The sequence below is a fragment of the Orcinus orca genome, chromosome 15 (assembly GCF_937001465.1).
Source record: "Orcinus orca chromosome 15, mOrcOrc1.1, whole genome shotgun sequence".
Classification (NCBI taxonomy): domain Eukaryota; kingdom Metazoa; phylum Chordata; class Mammalia; order Artiodactyla; family Delphinidae; genus Orcinus; species Orcinus orca.
The window spans coordinates 58,484,848-58,506,777 of NC_064573.1; the positions used below are offsets into that span (position 1 = coordinate 58,484,848).

The 21,930-nt window shown below is 43.5% G+C and overlaps 1 protein-coding gene across 6 annotated transcripts in view; it reads left to right on the plus strand.

Moving 5' to 3' along the window:
- Nucleotides 1-21,930, plus strand: part of PTPRM (protein tyrosine phosphatase receptor type M) — a 746,259-nt gene that overhangs the window by 179,141 nt on the left and 545,188 nt on the right. For all 6 annotated transcript variants that reach the window (XM_004275949.3, XM_049698267.1, XM_049698268.1 and 3 more), the window contains exon 2: nt 55-177. In XM_004275949.3, the coding sequence (XP_004275997.1) occupies nt 55-177 (123 nt within the window). The remainder of the gene's footprint in view (nt 1-54; nt 178-21,930) is intronic.

Consider the following 21,930-nt stretch of genomic DNA (forward strand, 5'->3'; position numbering starts at 1 on the left):
CCAGACCTCTGGTCATTATTTATTAATGCTACTCTTCCTTCTTTTACATTTTAGGTGGTTGCCTCTTTGATGAGCCTTATAGCACGTGTGGATACAGTCAGGCTGAAGATGATGACTTCAACTGGGAACAAGTGAACACCTTGACCAAACCAACCTCTGATCCATGGATGCCATCAGGTTTGCTTTTAAAGTTCCCTTTTTAAAACCAAAGGTGCACAGGAGTCTTAATCACAGTAAATGTTCACTGGGTATTGGTTGAATGAGTGAGGGTGTTGGTCTTGGAGTTTGGTGGCAAAGGCTGATTAGCTGGTGGGGATGGTATGTGAGGACCAATGACAAAGAGTTGACCCTTGTATCTCTCCCTTTAAAAGGTAAAGCTTACTTCCTTTATTGTTAGATACACCTGAGCTAGATTAATGGCCATTACCCAATTGATCCTTTCCCAAGTAGCAGAACATATGGGAAATAGATCGACGTCTCTTCTGGCAGATGAGTTTGGTGATTGGAACTCTAGCTGGGGAATCCAAATAACAAAGTCTCCATCACAAATAGACCTTGGGAGGTGACTCATCTGGCACCTGGGGGATCTGGAGGTTACTAGTGATCTTCAAAGCATTCTGATAAAATGGTTTTGCATGCATGTGGATCCTTTTTCCACTGTAGAAGCACTTAGTAAATTTTCTGATGAGTGAGAAACATTTGATCCACTGAACACCAGCAAGAGTTCTACTTCCTTAGTTGGAAGGAAGATCAGGAAGATGGTGACTCATGGACTCTAATCAGATTGGCGCTTGATCATTTTAATAGACACCATTTTTAGGCTGCGGTGTTGCATATCCATTTAAAATTTTAGATTTGCAGATTCACTTGACAGATGGGGTGATGACTGTGTCCCATTCAGGATTCAAACTGGAAGATATGAAGGAGGGGGAGGTATAGCTTCTTGTTACCATCTTGTCCTTGAAGGAGGGGGAGGTGTAGCTTCTTGTTACCATCTTGTCCTTTACTTCTTTCTGATGTCCCATAATATCATCTCAGACCAAGATGTCCAAGCTTTAAATATAGAAAGGATGGGTTTCTAGTAGAGGCCATTACAAAAATGGTTACACGTATCAGAGACCAGTTGCGCCCTGGAATAGTCAGTTGGGTAATTGAAGCAACACAGGAAGAGTGACCTTGCAAGTATTTGGCCTTTGAAGGCCCTCCTGCCTTTGGAAGAATGAAGTGGGGGCATTAAACATTCTGCTTGAATTTATTTTTCTTCTGTTGACTAATAGAATACTTGGTGATTAATATTAGGACTTTGTAACTTAAGATCTCAATGTTATATTTTCTAACACTTTTGTCAATTCCATCTGGTTCTGATGGTTACATAAGATGTATCCTCAACACCTACCCCCAAACAGGTGCAAGTTTTGGGTTAGGGTTAGGACATGTGAGTGGTTTGGGTGTCAGCAGGTCTGGAGGGAGTTGGGGGAAGACTAGCAGTGGGTCGTCTCTCCTCTGACTCTGCCTATGGACATGGGTCCAGATAAGCTCCTGAAAATGGATAGTTCTTCCACCACATGAAAATGTTTACCAAGGGCTTCCCTGGTGGCGCAGTGGTTGAGAGTCCGCCTACTGATGCAGGGGGTCTGGGAGGATCCCACATGCTGCGGAGCGGCTGGGCCCGTGAGCCATGGCCACTGAGCCTGCGCTGTGCTCCGCAACGGGAGAGGCCACAGCAGTGAGAGGCCCGCATACCACAAAAAAAAAAAAAAAAAAAAAAGTTTACCCAAACTGCAAATACGTGTAGTTTTTCCTACTATTTATTAAACAAGCTTTAGTTATTAAAAAAAAAATTCTTTGAGCCCTAGTGTATACTAATCATGATTACTGAGAGAGATGAAGGATTATGAAATGATTCTTTCTAGGAACTTACCTACTTGGGAAAGAGGGTTACAAAAATACAACTAGTGAGCAATCTAGAAGTGCATAGAATTAAGTGTGGTATAGACTAGAAGTATTCTAAGAGCAGTTTTCTTACTGTAAGCCCAGTGTTTTTGGAGGACGTGGACTTGGGCCCAGCTGACCTACCCTCCAAAAGTGAGAAGTTAAGTTCTTAATGAAATGTCATTGTTAGAAGTTACCGTCTTGTAAACGTGCATATACTATCCTGAGGTATGGATGTGAAAACTGAGTTTCCAATATGTCTATACAGCCATGAGTTTTAAATACTCTTCCATTTCAGGATTTTGCCTCTTCCTCCTCCTCCCTTTTCATTAATAGGTATAAAATTTATTCCTTTCACAACCAAATTCCAAGGCTGGCCTTCGTACACTAAAACAGAAACTAGTTTTATGAATTTCTCAGGGTAAATGGGTGGCAAGATCAGATACAACCATAACTTTATAAGGGCTAATTTTTAAAAACCTTTATTTAAAATATTGTTGGATTTGTTCTCACATGTGTATTTGTATTTGGTCTTGCACGTGCAGGCTGGTTCTGTGATGCCTTAGACCCAGGGTTGGCAAACTATATCCTGCCAGCCACAGCCAGTTAGCTGCTGTTTTTTGGTGTGGCTTGCATGCTAGGAATGGTTTTTACATTTTTATTTTTTAAAAACTTTATTCATTTATTTATTTATTTACTTACTTACTTATGGCTGCATTGGGTCCTCGTTGCTGTGTGCAGGTCCTCTTTATGTGTGGCAAGCGGGGGCTACTCCTCGCCTAGGTGCGTGGGCCTCTCACTGCGGTGGCCTCTCCCATTGCAGAGCACGAGCTCCAGGCGTGTGGGCTTCAGTAGTTGTGGCACACGGGCTCAGTAGTTGTGGGTCGCGGGCTCTAGAGCGCAGGCTCAGCAGCCATGGCACGTGGGCTCAGCCACTCTGCGGCATGTGGGATGTTCCCAGACCAGGGCTCAAACCCGTGTCCCCTGCATTGGCAGGTGGACACCCAACCACTGTGCCACTAGGGAAGTCCCCGTTTTTACATTTTTAAATGGTTTTATTTATTTATTTATTATAAATTTATTTATTTATTATTTTTGGCTGCGTTGGGTCTTCGTTGCAGCCCGTGGGCTTTTCTCTAGTTGCGGCGTGCAGGGGCTACTCTTCGTTGTTGTGTGTGGGCTTCTCATTGCGGTGACTTCTCTTGTTGTGGAACATGGGCTCTAGGCACGTGGGCTCAGTAGTTGTGGCTCGTGGGCTCTAGAGCGCAGGCTTATTAGCTGTGGCGCATGGGCTTAGTTGCTCCGTGGCATATGGGATCTCCCAGGACCAGGGATCAAACTTATGTCCCCTGCATTGGCAGGCGGATTCTTAACCACTGTGCCACCAGGGAAGTCCTAAATGGTTTTTTAAAATCAAAATAATAATAATACTATTTTGTGACACACGAAATTCCAATTTCAGTGTCCATAAACGAAGTTTTGTTGGCACACGGCCATGCCCATTTGTTACATATTGTCTGTGCCTGCTTTTGGGCCGCAGTGACAGAGCTGAGTAGTCTGAGTAGTTGGAACAGAGGCTGTAGGGTTCACAAAGCCTAGATATCTCGTTTCTGGACCTTTCCACAACAATTATACTAACCTCTGTCTTAGACCATTTTGGCATCAGCTTTAATTGTTGTTTTGGACTCCTGGCTTATATTGTAATGATTTTCTGTATTCATATTATAACTATTAACATATAAACATTTTTCACATTTTCTTTCACTTTCAGATGACTTCTTTTCCAAACATTGGGCTATTAAAATCAGTAAGAAAAAAAAATGTGATGATCAGGGATTTTCTCTGTCTTTCCCATAAATTTGCTATCTATTGGAAAGCACCGTGACATTCTTTGCTGTTTAGTACCAATATCCTTGTGGAACTCTTGTGATTCTAATAAGCAAATAATCTACCAAGATGAATTTAACAATTATGATGGTGATATAGACTAAAATTTTTACTCTGATTTTTAAATTTACTGTAATTAAAGTTTACTTTTTCTGTGTCTTTTCGGAAAATGATGCTTCAGTGTGCAGGGTTGTTTCTCTGTATCTTCGTGTGTGAGGTTATTTTTTAACCACGTTTAAACTATTTAAATACAGTCTGGAGCTTTATACAAGCTGGTTGATAACTATTCTGATGCTGTGATGTTAGCTATGGAAATACATAGTTAGGGAAAATAAATGCCAAATGTCATTTAATTATTTTGTATTTCAAGCCAACATTTATGTGATAGTTGATGATACTTTTGCAGCTAGCTCTGAACCACACAGTTTTCCTGATGGTGAAAGCATGCTACATGTGATTTCTCTTTTATTGGAAAGCACGTGGTTCATTTCATATTCATTGAGCTCCATTAGCAATGGGCAACTCTCTTAAACTTTACCATAAGGATTATACTCTGAGCACAAGAACCCTTGATTAAGTAACCAAATGATAACCTGGTACATTTTGATAGTACCATTGCTTCTATCACTTTATATAGAGCAGTGCCTTGTATGATTATCCCTATAGACTAAGAAGTGTTTGATTAGGAGTGTTTCGTGGTGTAAAAACATGTGCACAGTTTGAGAATAGTTGATGTGTTTACATGTTGTTAAAGTATTCGTGTTTGGACCCTAGTGCTCCAGTTCTATGAAATGGATAGTTAACATATTCCATATCTTATGTATTAGAAAATGTGATCCTGTTTAATTTAAAAAATTAGCAATAAATTCATCCATAATATTAAAAATGTAAAGGTAGCTTACAACCATAGCCATTTGATACTTATAAAATTGACATTTATTTATAACCCCTGTGGTCCCCATAAAACATCATACCTCTAAAAAGGCTGTAATGAAGTAAATTGGGCCCTAGTGCTGGGAGAATGTAATACTCTTCCAGGTTGTATAGTGCTCCTATACAGGTTGTATAGTGTGCATCCTGGGCAACCTCACTTGGCCTCCACATCTTGGTTTTACATAATGCAGATTGGGAGTGGTGGGGTTGCCGATCTTTGTGGAGATGTTGTGACTGAGGATTGAGTCATTTCCGAGGGTATCCATGTGAAAGGCAGAGAGAGGGCCACGCAGGATGAAGGAGCAATGTGGACTCTTAGTGTGATGCCCCAGAAAATGGAAAAAAAGTGACTGCATGTATTTGTTTTGGGAAAGATGATGGATTGACGACAAAGGAATTGCAGTTTCCTCTTGGGGTGCGTTCACCAGGCATGTTTTCCTCCTGGGGAAGACGTCCTATGTATTCACACTTCAGGGCTTATGCAAAGTCTTCTGCTCTTTGAGTAACAAAGAGCAGAAAACTTTGGGCTTGAAAAGACATTTTTCCTCCTTAAATTTCAGTGTGTATCTAGTGAGTAATATTTTTGGCAAAGAACATTTGCACAGTTGTTTAATTATTTCTTTCATTCTTTGAATCTGTCAACATTCAACAAATATGTATTGAACACCTGCTATGTGCGAGGCATCGTTCAAGATGCTTGGGCTCCATTGCTGAACGAACCAAATAAGGATCCCCTCCCTGGCGATGCACCTACATTCTCAGGCTAGTGAGATCATTCTTGGATTGCCAAAAGATCAGATCCCGTGAGACCATGTTTCCCCTCATTAATTAATGACTTTCTAGATGTAAAAACGTAAAAGGTAATATGAAATTTAGTTCATCAGACTCAGCACACCATAGCATCAAATTTAGTTTTCTTGGCTGTGCTGTGTCTTAAAAACACACAAAAAGCAAAAAGCAAGAGCAAAAACATTGAAATCCCAGGCAAGTGGCAGTGCAGTACCTTCTGATAATTCTCCCTCATAAACCAAAGTAATCTTGTACACGTACATGGCTCCTAGCAGCTGACAAAAGTTGCTTCTTTGCTGTGTATCCTCTGATCCTCATGACAACCCTGGGAGATCAGACGGCGTTATATCTGTTTTACACCCAAGAGGACTGAAGTTCAGAGAAGATACACCTGCCCCAGGCTTATAGGAGAGAAAAGCCCCCATTTTTGCTTTTCTGAGTGCCAGGGAGGCAACTTCCCACCTGAGCACTTGCATCTAGTGAGGGGGGCACGGGCAGCCTTCCTCCCAGGTGGCATCTATTTGGATCTTCTGGAAATGAATTGGAAGGCTCTCCCCGTGGGAGATTCTGACTCTGTGGCTTCACAGCTGTGGACCTTGGCCGACTCTTCAGCTCTCAGGTCCTCAGGCTCCTCATGGGTGTAGGATTAGTTCGTGATACATGTTCGTGGAGTGATGTCCGGGGGCCTGGCGCTTGGAGCTGGAGCGACAATAATGGAGTCTGTGCTCTGGCTGACTGTGAGGCATGCGGGCTGTGATAAGCAGACAGACTTAGAGTGTGATGGGGAGACATTCTAGGGTTGTGAAGAAAAACTAAATCAGGACAAGGGCTTAGTAAGGGATGGGAGCGGCAGACAGGAGCAGCCGCTCTGTGAGCAGAGATGGGGTCCCACCAGGGACAAGGAGGCCTGGAGGCTGAGTGGTCCTCCCAGAGGGAAGAGCAGGGGCAGAGGCTGAGGCAGGGGGAACTCTGCCGGGGGAGGGGGCTGTCAGCCCTACAGGATCCCGAAGGTGTTGGAAAGGCATTTAGAACCTGCCTCATGGGGTTATTGACCAAGGGAGACAAAATTATCCACTTCAGAGACTTAGCCTCCTACCTGGCCCAGCACAGAATTCAAGAAATGTCCTCCTTTTATTACTAAGTAACTTTCTGGGAGCAGTTGGTAGGAATTCATCTTTTAGTTTAATTTGGACTCTCTGTGAAGCGGGCAGTTCATGCCGATTTCCTATTTTCCCTTCTAAGTGATACCAAATAAGAAACAAAAGGTATAGATCTTCATATAATTTTTGAATGGATCGAAAAGCAAGTTGAGAGAAGTCCATTAAAATATGAACTTTTTTTGCCAGGATGGTAGGATTGGGGGTAATTGTCCTGTCAACTTCTACATTACACATTTTCTTTATGATTAAGTGTAACTTTGTAATAAAAAGTATTATAAAATACTTTAAAAATGTGGGGGAGGTCTTTGAATTTGGTGTTATTTTAGTTGATTCTGAATATTTCTGCTCCAGAACTCAGGAAATGACACGTTTTATTGTCTTTGAGCATCTTATTCACGTGTCCCACAGTGAGGTCCCTGCCTGACATCCAAGGTGTAGGATGGTCCTTGATGAGCATCTTCTCTGCATCTCACTCATATCACCCTGGTGATGCTCAAAATGGCTTTCCAGTAGCTTTGAAACCGTGAATGATGAGACACGGTGAAAGGAACTGGACTGGAATTGCATCCTGCCAGCAGTTTCTAAGTTACAAAATTTAGAAAAATAACTTTAGGTGATAACAAAAGAACCCCATTTCAGGTCAGTGATCTTTGGGGAGTTCTTAGTTAAACAGCAGAGGGCTCTGGGTGGACTCATTTTAACATGAGTGTAGACAGTGTGCTCCATTCAGAGGTAAAAACATGTAACATACAATTTACCATTTTTTTTTAAAGATTTGTTTGGTGTGGACCATTTTTGTAAAAGTCTTTACTGAATTTGTTACAATATTGCTTCTGTTTTATGTTTTGGGTTGTTTGGCCTTGGGGCATGTGGGAGCTCACCTCCCTGACCAGGGATGGAACCAGCACCCCCTGCATTGGAAGGCAAAGTCTGGACCACCAGGGAAGTCCCCAATTTACCGTTTTTAAGATTAGAGTCTGGGCTTCCCTCGTGGCTCAGTGGTTGAGAGTCTGCCTGCTGATGCAGGGGACACGGGTTCGTGCCCTGATCCGGGAAGATCCCACATGCAGCGGAGCGGCTAGGCCCATGAGCCATGGCCGCTGAGCCTGTGCGTCCGGAGCCTGTGCTCCGCAACGGGAGAGGCCACAACAGTGAGAGGCCCACGTACCGCAAAAAAAAAAAAAAAAAAAGAGTACAGTTCTGTGGCATTAAGTACATTCACACTGCCGTGCAACCATCACCACCATCCATCTCCAGAAACTTTTTCGTCTTCCCAAACTGAAACTTTGTACCCATTAAACACTAACTCCCCGTCCCCGCTCTCCCCAGCCCCTGGCCACCACCATCCTCCTTCCTGTCTCTATGAATTGGTCCACTCTGGGTACCCCATGCAAGAGGCATCATGCAATAGTGGTTCTTTTGTGTCTGGCTTATTTCATTCCGCATAATGTTTCCTATGATTCAGTTTTTATTCAAGATCAGGGCAGTCATTCTTTTTTTGAAAAGTGTCTTGATTTTTAATAGTTAAGTGTTTCAAGGGGACCAGCGTATTCTGTATGAACACTTATTTCAACAGTTTATATTCAGTGTTCCACAAATGTTCTCCTTTAGATTTGTTCTAAATTCCTGTCTTGACTGATTGGGAAACTGTTACAAAAAGGAAGAACAGTGGCTGACTATTTTTTAAATATTTGCTAAAAAATATTCAGGTGAGCCTGTACATATAAATATGTTTGTTTGTGGTTTTTAAAATTAATTAATTTAAGGCTGCATTGGGTCTTCGTTGCTGCGCACAGGCTTTCTCTAGTTGTGGTGAGATTGCGGTGGCTTCTCTTGTTTCAGAGCATTGGCTCTAGGTGTGCAGGCTCAGTAGTTCTGGCGCATGGGCTTAGTTGCTCCGCGGCATGTGGGATCTTCCCAGACCAGGGATCGAACCCATGTTCCCTGCGTTGGCAGGCGGATTCTTAACCACTGCGCCACCAGGGAAGTCCCAATATGTGTTTTTAAAATAGGTTTATTTCTTGCTTAATTTCCCGTAAAATTGTACGAGATGACACCATAAGAGTTATGTGAAACCAAGTAATGGAATAAACACGCAGGCCAATCGTGACAGATGCTGTAAATCTCTCTGTGGCTGAGTTGAGGAGGGGCTGAGGGTCCAGGGCAGGGTCCAGGGCCATGGGTCCACTGGGCAGTTGTGATGCCAGGCTGAGAAATTCACACCCAGGTGCTGGCTGGTGCCCACGTACTCTGTGTTCTGTGTGCAGACGCCCTGGAGCTGGGCCTGGCCGCGTTGTTGGAAGGGAGGAGGGTGGGGAGAAGGGACAGCAGGTTTTGATGGGACACTTGGAGACAGTCTTACCATCTTTTGAGATACCTTGGACTACAAAGGGGTGGCGAGTGGGGCTGGACCGAAGACCAGAGAACCCTAGACCTGAGGAAGACTTACCAGTCGGGTCCAGGGAGTGGCAGCCTCTCTAAATGGAAGGCAGGGTCTTTGGGTTAGAGGAGTTTTGGGTGGGCCGCTGGTGTGCTAGCTGGCAGGCTGTTGGTGGCATGAAGCTGTCCTCACACAGACACCAGTGTGGGGAAGGCCTGGGCCATTCTGTGTGGTACCGGGGTCCGGTCACCCCTGTCTCCAGCCTGCCACAGACCAGACCGTCACAGAGGAAAGGCCCCTTTTCAGCCCCTTCGGGGCCTCCCATGGTCCAAGAAATGGAAGAGATGAATACATTTAAAGAAGAACTAGTTAAGCCTGGGTTGTTCTTTTTGCCATAGAACAGGAGGAGATGGAAGTCCCTTCCCTCTTTGGGCCTCCAACTGTGTGAGGCCCTGTGTGTGCTCCGGGCACTGGGAGGTAGCGATGACCCAGAGCCAGTCTTCCAGAACAGAAGTGGTGGGCCCAGTGCCCTGGTGGGGGCCAGGCTGCTGCCCAGACAGAGGCCAGGAGCGAGGGCAAGCAGAAGGCCTGATGGAGGAGGTGGCACCCGAGAGGGGCCAGGCAAGCATGAGGAGTGGGACCGGAGCAGGTGGGCCTGCCGGGCAGAAGGATCGCCCTGTCCCGCGGCAGTGCTGGTCAGCGGGGGGCACAGGCTTGCCCAGGGCTGCTCAGGAGCAGACAGTGTCGGGACTGCAGGCACTGCGGATGGGGAGGAAAGGGGCGAGGCTGGAGGAAAGACTCCCAAAGGCCGTCCTGAGCTGGTGCAGGATGCACAGCAAGGAGGCCATTTGACTCGATTTCTGACAAAGGGAACGAGAAAGGAATTGACTCTGTTTGCAGAGAGGAAAAGAAAGAACTGCTCATACGAGGGATCAGGAAAAGATGTAAGAAGGAAGTTTGAGATATGGGGACATATGTATATGTATAGCTGATTCACTTTGTTATACAGCAGAAACTAACACACCATTGTAAAGCAATTTTACTCCAATAAAGTTGTTAAAAAAAAAAAAGAAGGAAGTTTGGTTAGTAAATAAGTATCCTATCACAAAGCATAGGAATATGTAGGAGAATTTCCTTGTTCTTAGGAGATTCATGTTAAAAAGTGTGTGTGTGTGTGTGTGTGTGTGTGTGTGTGACAGTATGTGTGCAAATGTGGTGAGATGTTAACAGTTGTTAAGCCTGGGTGAAGTATGTATAAACATTTATCATACTAGTTTTTCAACTTTTCTAGAGTTTTAAAACTAAGCAAAATTTGTACTATAAACGTGGGAAACAAAAGACACATGGAGCTTCACCGTCTTAGTGCCAATGAGATTCTTATCCACAGATGCCTTTTAGGCAAAAAGCTATCCTGTCAAATCACACTGAAAATATTTATATTTAAGAAGCCTAGGTTGACTCCCATTTTCCCTTCTGAGCATCTCGGGTTGATTCCTTGGTCTTCACCGGAGAAGTTTAGTGGAGCTGATGGGCCCATGTACAGTGACACACTTCAGGGATATAATTTTAGGACTTTCTAAAATAGGACAGATGCTTCACGCTGCGGTCTTATGCCTTGGTGGGTGAATCAAGTATAAAGATCGTTATCCTATTGGTAGATATTTTGGTGGCTAACTGGAACTTTGTAAGAAGCCGCATAAGGAATTATTACATTTTATTTTTGGGTACATGCTTGAATTCATTTGTATCTCGTCCATAATGTGGGGCTGAACACAGAAAAATTCATAAGGGATTTCTTGGCAAGCTTCATGAAATGATTGAGCGGATCATTAAATAAGTGGACTTTAATTCATAGTTGACAGATATTTTATCCTAGGAGATTGTGATAAATTATATCTTAAAGTGATATTTAAAAGCTTTAAGTGGTTGAAAGGGAAATAAATATGGCTATTTAATTAATTGCCGGCTGGACATCCTAACTCCTTTCTGTGGTGGACGACACATCCAGACAATTATGCAACTGACTATACCCCATATGTGCAGGGTAGCATGTGAATACAGCAGTGTCCTCTGAGAGGATACCACGGGAAGCTGTTTTTTCCAATGCCCTGTTCTTTTTTGAATGCTTCAGGTTTCCGAATACAGAGGTGCTTCTTAATTTTATTTCTCCTGGTTCCTTCTAGGGAACATCTTTTCTTCTGTGACCCAGAGAAAATGTACAAAATATTGAAATCCTTGGCATAAGACTTGGAGACATAGGCTGGGTTTGATCCAGGCAAGTTTAAGGCAAATAGGAATCAGTACGTTTCTGGGGGGCATCTTGGGAAATGATGAGACCTCTCTTATAGTCATTCCTTTCATGCTGCTTCCTCTTCCCATCTCTGTTGACCGTGACACCCGTCCTGTTAAACACACACCTTGTGGAAATGGTGTCACCTCCCCAATTGTACTGTATAAACACAACGTGCCTGAGTCCCCCCCCCCCACCATGGTCCTGGCTCCCTGCGGAGTGACAGGCTGCAATTTACCAGCAGCTCAGTGACTGAGCTGATGACGAGTGACCTTTCTAACACTGCAATCAATGCTTGTTATTTGGAAAACAAAATGATAGTTTGTATTTTTCAGCGGACGCGTCATTGGGGCAGCCCCCACTGACATGTGAATGTGTTACTTGGGCTGGATGGTGAGTCGTTTCAGACAGGAATGTTAATTTATTTGAATTGATCTGGGTCTTGCTCTTATAAAAAGGTGTTGGACATTTGTTGATGGCACAAATTATTATAAATAATTGGTTTTACATGTCGGTCAAACAGAGGCATTTAATACCCATTTTACACAATAGCACTGTATACTAGCTTTGGCAAGCCTTTACCATCCATATTCTGTTTAGATTTGATGTTTTGCAATTGTTTTGAAATAGAAAACAATTGAAATATGTGAACCTGTGTATGTCGTATTTCAGTAGCGTCTCTCCGCATGTTTCCTGAAATGGTTTGTGAGGCCCCATTAATACGTGGTCATGAGGGTGAATAACTCTGGGACAAGATGCTGGGAAGAGGAGAGCCGCCTGAAGGGAGAACCCTGTGGTATTTGGGGGGGGGGGTGTTGAGTCACTGCTTCCAGCTCCCATGTTCTAGAAACAGGGAAGCATGTGCACCTCTGTGCCCTCTGATGTAGATGTGGCCACACCTGCTGTGGCTGGTGCCTGTGCGTTCAAGTGACACGTGTCGCTTTCAGGCAGAAGCTTTTAGAGCCAGATTCCCTGTGTTCTCTTCCCTTTTTCCTGCCTTGGTGACTGCGATGCTTTTAGCCTGGGTGCCTGAGTGACAAAATGTAGAAACGACTCCTCCTGAAACCCAACCCTGCTCCCAACACATACACACACACACACACACACACATGCACGCACACACACACACACAGACACACACACACACACGCACGCACGCACGCAACTGAGTGCAGGGGTCATGTGCCTGAGTGAGAGAAAAACTTCCTGTGTGAAGCCACTGAGATTTTGGGGTTGTTTGTTTAATGGTTCTCAAACTCTTTGGTCATAGGACCCCTTTACACCCTTAAGATTGTTTTTGAAATATCCAAAGAACTTCTGATCATGTGGGAAGTTTCTATTTATATTTTCTGGGTTGAATGAAAACTGAATAATTTTGAAAACAGCGTACATCAGAGTACGTGCACTCCGTTAGCCATCAGAGCAATGATGTACACCTGTTAGTAACTGAGAGAAAAATGGGAATAATAAAGTCAAATAATGTCCTATTACTATCAGGAAAACAGTTTTGACCTTGTGGACTCCCTGTAAGTAACTTGGGGATTTCAGGGGTCCCTAGAAGATACTTTGAGAACTGCTGAAGTAGATCATCTTAAGAGATATGCCTCCTTGATGACTGACAATTAAAGGCTTGGAGGAGTCTGGAAGGAAAAGAAAGAAGGGGAAAGGGTTTTGTAAATACAGTTGATCCTTGACAGCATGAGTTTGAACTGTGTGGTTCCACTTATATGCAGATGTTTTTCAATAGTAAACACTACAGTACCACATGACCCATGGTTGGTTGAATCGCGGGTGCCCAACTGAATCGTGTATACAGAAGGACCACCTCTAAGTTATACCCAGAATTTTTGTCTGAGCGGAGGGTTGGTGCCCCTAACCCCTGCATTGTTCGACGGTCAACTATTGCAAAAAAGGATATCCTTGAGTGTTATAATTCACATTTTTTTTTCTGAATAAAGACAATATAAATAGTTTGTTCCTATTGTTGAAAAGTATTTTCTTTTCACTAATAAATACTCATTCTAAATGAAATAATACACAAAGTTACATTGTATGAAGCCACACAACTGTGAATATTACAAATTCTTTGAAGTGGAGTTTATGAAATCTCGTGCTCTAGAAAAATTTGAGAGTAGGATTAATATTCATAGATTTGAAATTGTGTGTAGGCTTTCTGGACAGCTGTGGGTTGGATAAAGTGAATTATTTAAACTTATTCCTTATGAGTAAGCCTGTATAAAGTCATTCAGTAGTGCTGCTTCTGAGATTTTTAATTGTGGAACTGTCGTATATATTGTCGTGATAAAATAATGTCAACCCCTTTATTATGAAGTGCATAGTGACACAGTGTTATAAAGATGGCTAAGCATTATTCAGGGAGACTTAGAAATTGTGCTTGATAGAAATTGCATATGAATCGACAAAAAATTCTTAGGTGAACTTACCAGTCACACATCTCCTATCAATAGCCCTGTTATGTGAGATAACACATTTATTTCCAAAGACGTGAGTTCTAACAGGATTTGCTAATATTTAAAAGGCATGACGGGGAAACATTTTTTGAGTTTAATAATAATTTAGCCGTGGAAAGAGTTAACGGGGGAATCTGGTAATCTTTATAGATTTTTACAGCTATGAGAGGTAGTTAATACTTAATCTTGAGGAAGAAGACAGACGTGGATGACCTTTCTAGCTCTTTCTAGTGCTAGAACCTTTTCTCCTTTTCCAATAAATCCTTAGGAAGCACCTGCTGTGGGCAGGCACTGTTTTTGTATCCTAAGAGGTAAAGAACATCGTGGACAACCTAAAGTATCAATACAAGGAGGCGATGCCTTGCCTTTCAGAAAGACCAAGTATTAAGATAGAATAATGTGCTGAACGGAAGAAAAAAAAATTAAATTCATGAAGTGGCAGGGACTTTCTAAGGATTAATTTAATCTACTAATTGCTTACCCATTATGGTGGCTTTTGAAGCCTGGGACTCACTTTAGAAAGTCCTTGTTATTTGGAGTCCCCTGCAGGCTGAGAACACTTTAACGAGGCTTCCTAAGAAGATTTGATGGATGTGATGTAGAGCCAGAAGTCGCCATCTGCCCATCGGCTGTGGCTGGGCTCCACAGCTGCCCCAAGATGCCGAGATACACCCTTCTCCTTTCTCAAGTACAATTGCGTGGAGGGAAGGGCAGCCTCACTCATGGAGAGTATGTCTCTATAAAATGCCTGTACTTGGTTCATACATTGTTTGCCCTGACACTGATCAAAGAAATGGAGTGTTATTTGTTTCCTTGAAACCTTTAAGTGACAAAAATATGTAGTTGTGACTGGTATGGCCAGTCATACTTTCTTACCCCTGAAATGAGGGGGTAGTTTCTTTTCTTATTTAATGTATCTTTTAAAAACACTTTTAATTTAATTTTTATTTTATATTGGAGTATAGTTGATTTACAATATTGTGTCAGTTTCAGTTGTACAGCAAAGTGATTCAGTGTGTCTTTAATAAGAATTTTAATCAGCCTAAAGCCAAGTCACTTTCTAATTTGGGCAGTTCCTCAAGTCCCCCAGCAGATGGAGACGTGCAATTCTTTGCTCTTTCATTGGACGGACTGCTTCTTGCCCCTGTGACATTGCTGCACTTATAAAATGCAGTGTCAAGTTCTGCAAATGAGCTAACAGCCATGCCCTCTGCTCCCCTTCCCTTTCTCTCCTTCGGCCCGGTTAAGAGCTGGTATTTATTCCTGTGTTTCATAAGGTCTTCATCATTAGCGACCTTCCCCAGCACATAAGAACAATATTTTCTTTGATGACATATGCACGGCAAAGCAAAGAGCAGAGAACCCCCTGCACCCCCAGGGAGCAGGTTTAAACCCTCTGTGATCCCTCTGCAGGCCACAGCCTTCTGTGATTCAGCGTAAATCCCAGGGGTCAGATATTTTTTCAGCCGGCAGGGTAAACTTTGGTCACAGATTTTTTCTGAGGTCAGCATGGGAAGTAGAGAGAGCCTATCCTCATTTGCCTCTTTCCATAAAACTCACACAAAGAGAAATTGTAAAACAGTCTTGGTTCCAAGGAGTCTTTTTTTTTTTTGCGGTACGCGGGCCTCTCACTGTTGTGGCCTCTCCCGTTGCGGAGCACAGGCTCCGGGCGCGCAGGCCCAGTGGCCATGGCTCACGGGCCCAGCTGCTCCACGGCATGTGGGATCCTCCTGGACCGGGGCATGAACCCGTGTCCCCTGCATCGGCAGGCAGACTCTCAACCACTGCGCCACCAGGGAAGCCCCAAGGAGTCTTTTGATTCAAGTGATTTTTTTCTTTTCTTTCCTTCTTGATTAATTTATGCCATTCAGTTCCAGTGAGTTAAAGAAGGGATTGCTCATCTAAGACCCCATCTTTGACAAGCTCAACAAAACCTTCCAAAAATATTAATTGTTGTGAAGCCCTTTAACATCATGATATTTGTTGCATTTCTTGCTATTTCTACTAATCAATGGGGGAAAATGATTGGTTTTCACATTCTTAAGTCCAGTGCTTTCTGAGCTGATGAATTTTCCTCCAGTGCATTAAAAAGGAAAGAAAGGTAACATCCTGGGGTCATTCATGGGAGCAGCTGCTAACACTTGAGAATTGCAAGTGAGAATTGGTTAACAAAAAATGGAAAACAACTCGACTCCCAAACAAGTAAATAAAAACCCCAATTGTGACCAAAAGCATTGTTCTTTAAGGAGCTAGTAGTTTATCATATTTTTGTAGTGTTAGACTTTCTCTATAATTTGAAGACACAGTTTACAAATAGGTTGTTTTCCAAGTCAAATCATTAATTACATTCATGGGAGGCATTTTCCCTTACTTTGTAAAGCAAGTGCAGTGATGATGCCACAAATGTCTATTGACTTACTGAATGAGTTCTGAGAATAGGACTCATCCAAACTCAATAGATCCTGTGATCTAATCTAGTTCCTTATTTTCAAATTAAAGAGCTTTCTAAAGAAAATGAAGCTCTTTGTTTTTTGCTAAGAATTTATAGAGTACAAAGATGTAGTAGATACCATGACAAATAAATCTCAAAATCCTAGTGCCTTAACACTGGAGATGTTTATTTTCCACGTATATAATAGTCTAGAGTGGTTCCGGTTTGGAGGTTTTGGGGTTGGGAACCCCGTTCCAGACGAACGTCCAGATTGAAAAGGACTCTGCCAGCTTTATTTTTTTTAAAGTAATTAATTAATTTTTGGCTGCGTTGGGTCTTCGTTGCTGTGTGCGGGCTTTCTCTAGTTGCGGCGAGCAGGGGCTACTCTACGTTGCGGTGCACAGGCTTCTCACTGCAGTGGCTTCTCTTGTTGCGGAGCACGGGCTCTAAGCGCACGGGTTCAGTAGTTGTGGCTCGTGGACTCTAGAGCGCAGGCTCAGTAGTTGTGGTGCACGGGCTTAGTTGCTCCACGGCATGTGGGATCTTCCCAGACCAGGGCTCAAACCCATGTCCCCTGCATTGGCAGGCGGATTCTTAACCACTGTGCCACCAGGAAAGCCCAAACATGACTCTGCCATCTTTAACATGCATTCTCCAAGATTGCCCCCAAGTGGACATCTAGACGGCAAAGGGGAAAGTCCGTGGAGGATCCACATGGGAAGTTTCTATGGACCAGACTTGGAAGGAGAGAGAAAAAACTCAGGGGGGGTCCCTGCAACCTGCAACGGCAGCTGGGGGTACAGTTTAGTGAGATTCCCCTGCAGAAGGAAATATAGAACATTGAGTGACTAGCCTGTAGCCCCTGCCACACTTGGCCTTAGAGGATTTCATTTAAGAAAAGGTCATAGAGTACTTCCCGGTAAATTATTATATGAGAAAATTACTTGAAATTGAATATAATGTTGGCTTTCTTTTCTTTTTTTTTTTTTTGCGGTACATGGGCCTCTCACTGTTGTGGCCTCTCCCGTTGCGGAGCACAGGCTCCGGACGCGCAGGCTCAGCGGCCATGGCTCACGGGCCCAGCCGCTCCGCGGCATGTGGGATCTTCCTGGACCGGGGCACGAACCCATGTTCCCTGCATCTGCAGGCGGACTCTCAACCACTGCGCCACCAGGGAAGCTCTCTTTTTCTTTAAAGAAGTGCCATTAAAAATTCCAGTTAATTTACTAAAATAAGTTTTGAGAATTAACTTTAGCTTCATGGTGTTTTGATATAAAAGTCAGTGAAGAATTAATCCATAACTGATAGATTTTACACACGTAGAGCCTTTCCTAAGCCCTGTGTTATTAAACCATGCCCTAATATTTCTATAAAACAGATATTCTCTTACCTTAACTCTGAGAAGATAAGTTCCCAGATACCGCAAAGATATATGAGCATATATTGCTACTTAATTCAGTAAAGTAAATATCATTGAATAAATGTCAGCTTTTCCAGGGAAATCACTGCATATGACCTCTCTGGATAATATATTTATCAAAAAAAATCAATACTAAGAGTAAACAGATTTTTAATACATCTGAAGGAGCTTCCTAATAAACCAAAATGCCAACTCATAATTTAAAGGTATTGATACCAGTGGGTATTTACAGATGACATCATCATAATTTTTGTAGAGTATTCTTCATAGTGGTCTGATGTGATATATTTAATTCAGTTTTAACCTTGGGCCTGGGAGAAGTGCTGTATTGTAGAAGTATGTAAAGACCACTCTGACTTTTCTTTCTATGTAGGAAAACTCCAGTGGGTGCAGAGCCCATGGTGCTTCTGTTCTCTTCCATTCTGTTCTGCTCTGTCAGTGCTGCGTGGTTTCGCTCCCCTCTCCCCGCACCTGCCATTCCTCTGACAACATCTGTGCTCAGCTTCCTGGGATTCATTCCTCTCATTACATGGGCTTGTATGTCTCAGACTTTTGGTGCCCATTGGTTATATGACTGACATATGATACCTTTCTTTTTAATGTCAATCACAAATTTTATTTATTTAAAATTTTTATTTTATATTGGAGTATAGTTGATTTACAATGTTGTATTAGTTTCAGGTGTACAGCAAGGTAATTCAGTTATACATATATCTATTCTTGTTTAAATACTTTTCTCATTTAGGTTATTACAGAATACTGAGTAGAGAAAAGGAATGTTGAACGGTTGTATTTTACATTGGCAAAAATAAAAATGGTTTCCTTCCTGCAAAAGATTTTTTTAAACTTTATTTTCAACTTATGTACAAAACTGGCCCTTGAGATTTCTCCCCAGCCTATGCGAGCAACATCTCACAACCGAAAGTTGGAAGTTTGGATATTTCAAAACTTGGAGATAATACGTAGATCCCCAAACCACAATTTGGTTGCACTCAGCTGTAGAAAATGTTTTCTGATTCTATTGAAGTATCAGTGTGGGTTCTATTTCTCTCTGGAATATGCCCAGTGGGAAGGCAGCTGTTAGCATACGTTGAAAGAGCTCCCTGACTTCAATCCCCTGACTCTAGGACCTTGTTCAAGCCACTTGACCTCTCTAAGCCTCAACGTCTTCATCTGTAAAATGGGAATATTACTTACGTTATAATGTCATTGGAAGACTTAAATGAGAGAGAACGACGTTTGGTGCAGAGTCCAGTGAATCATTTTCTCCTTTTATGGAGCATGCTTTTGGTGTTGTACCTCAAGATCAGATCGATTTTCTCTTATGTTTCCTCCCAAAACAGTTCTGCATTTACTTTCTTCCTACATGTTTTCCATTTAGGTTCAGGATCCATTCTGGTTTATTGTTGTATATGGTGTGAGGTAAGGGTCTAAGCTGATTACTTTTTTGGCACTTGTATATCCAAAAGGCCCAATCCCATTTGTTGAAAAGACCATCTGTTGTGGACTGAATTATGACCCCTGCCCTCACCCCCCACCCAAATCCATGTGTTGAAGTTTTAACCCCTAAGGGTAACTGTATTTGGAGATTAGGTCTTTAATCCCACGTGACTGGTGTCCTTAAGAGAAGAGGAAGAGACATAAGTAACGTGCTGGCACAGGGGACAGGCCCTGTGAAGACACGGCAAGAAGAAAGCCACCCGCGAGCCGAGAGAGAGGGTTCAGAATGAACCATCCCTGCCAGCGCCTTCATCTTAGACGTGCAAACTCCAGAACTCCAAACATTTAAAATAACGCCATTTCTTTCACTTAAGTCCCCCAGTTTGAGGTATTTTTTATGGCAGCTGTGGTAAACAAATGCACCATCCTTTCCCCCATTGAACTATCTTGTAACTTCTGTGGGTTTGCTTTGAACTCCCAGTTACAGAGAAATCAGCTGCTCACAATACTGAATCTGTTGCTGAAACCGGGGACTTGACTTTGCCACGAGAAGGCGTAGACTATCTTTACCGGCACATCTATGACCTACCAGGACATTTCATTGTAGCAAGTGGTTCTTTTTCTCCATGCACAGAGGAAATGCTGGAAATGTGGTTAAAATTTGGTCATTTCCCCTTCCCGCTCTTTTACTCAACCATGCACCAAGATCGGGAGGCTTAAAATGCTGAGTCCACTGGGAGTGTCATGGGTGAGGGTGGAGGGACAGGAGAGCCATAGGCCCAAGCCCCACACTCAGACTCTCCCCATTATCTTCAAAAAAGGATAAACTTCAGGGCAAGGAGACACAAGACTGAAAGTAGAATGTATTCCTCATGTGGCCAAATCTGTGTCTCACTGCTAGATCACACCACTTACAGTGTACCCAAAATTAGTATTTTTAATCTCTTTTATTCTCTTCTGAATAGCACAACTATATCGCCTTATAATGTGTTTAGTGTTTGAAGTATTCATATGTAAACAATTAAAATAACACCATTGAAAGATTATACCTTGGCATCTCTGCATTTTTTAATGCTGTGGGGATCTCAAAAATAGCACTGACGTGGGACACATTAGCCCTGAGTTGCCTGGTGCCAACTGCTGCCAGTGAATAAATCAGGGTGTGGAGTGATTGTCCGAGACAGCTCCAAGCTCCTTGATGGCAGCCTGGCCAGGCCTCCAGTAGGACGACCTCAGAGCCCTTTTCCAAGTCTACACCACGCCATACAAAGCAAGCCTCCAATACATCCAGCAAAATGCTCAACCCCAAAGTTGTAGAAAGTTCTTCCTGTAACCCAGCCTGTTCTAAGAGCTGGTTCAAAGGCTGCCTTCGGTGGTTATCTCCTCCTGGAAGGTATTGTGGGCAGCAATCCTCGTTCTCCACTGTACAACTTCGATTTTCTATGGCCGTTATATCTTGGTAGTAGATTGGTGGCCGGCAGTGTCATTTGATGTAGGGATTCTGCCAGGAGACTCTTCTGCTTTCTCTCTGCACATAATCTGGTCCATCAGCCTTGCAGCTGGCTTCAGGAGGACCTCGAGGTGTGATATACATTTATTTTTCCTGTGGGAATAATTTTGAATAGTGCCTCTGTAACTGGGGGTTTCTCTTTCTATCAGGACATCATTTAGGTTGACAGAGGAAATTAATGTGCTCATTCTGGAAAATCCCTATTGGATTACCCAGAGATGCCACATGGAAAATGTTGCAAACTTTCTGTCGTGTCATTGTTTGTGAAAGATTTATGACGATCCCCTTCCTGAGAACTGGGGGCAAATGCACTGTGCACAGGACAAGTCAAATCTGACTTTCCTCTGCAATTGTCACATCTCCATGGACCATTTTGGTCGCCCACCCACTGGGTATCACCAGACGGAGTTAAATGCTCTGTGAGGCCAGCTGCCACGTGCAGAATCACCACCACTCATCTCTCTGCCCTCTTTCTGCCCTGAGCCACTAGGTTTCTAGTTTCTGTGGAATGAAGATGGACTACCTAGTACTTGAATAGAGCACCCAGGACTGGGCTTTAGTCCTCCCTCCTCCTTGCTCCACCGTCCTGAGCACTTGCAGGTGCCTGACTTTGCCCGTCTCCAGTACGATTGCTGCTCGAGACCCCCTTCCTGTGAAGCCCGCTTACCCCCTGATGTCCCCCGAGTTTGTTCTAGTCCTTTGGGCTCCTGGTACTTCCCGCGGGGGTTTCTATGGTGCCGCTGTTCTTGCTCTGAATGGTGAGATGTCCCCCCATCTGATGTGGTCTCTCCCTGAGACCAGGGGTGCACCTCCACTCAGAGAAGGTGTGTTTGTTTAGCATGCAGTGGTCCTCTGTCATTGCAGATCACAGCATTGAGAAGTGTTAATGATACACATCATCCCTGTGGCTTACCAGCTACTCAGGTGCCTATGAACTGTTGTAGGTTTGTGGGCTGTTGCCTGGTGCCTTGGAAAGTACTTAACTGGGCATAGCCCTCGCTTCCCCTGGCCTCTAGGTCTGGGTGAGCACCACCAAGGAGAATGCAGGGGATCTCAGGAACAGTAGAAGCCCTGGGACTTAAGCCCCCAGAAGGCTGCCTTTTTCCTGGCAAGGGCTCTGGGGCTTCTGCAGTGTTCTGGGACGTCTGGTGGGTTCTTAAGCCACAGTCTTAGAAGCAGCTAATCCCAGGTTCAGGGTCTACAGCTCCTGTTGCTGTGGCCCCTGACAGCAACACCCTCCCACTAAGGATTCCCAGCAGGGCCACTAGGCTTGATTTTGACATTGAT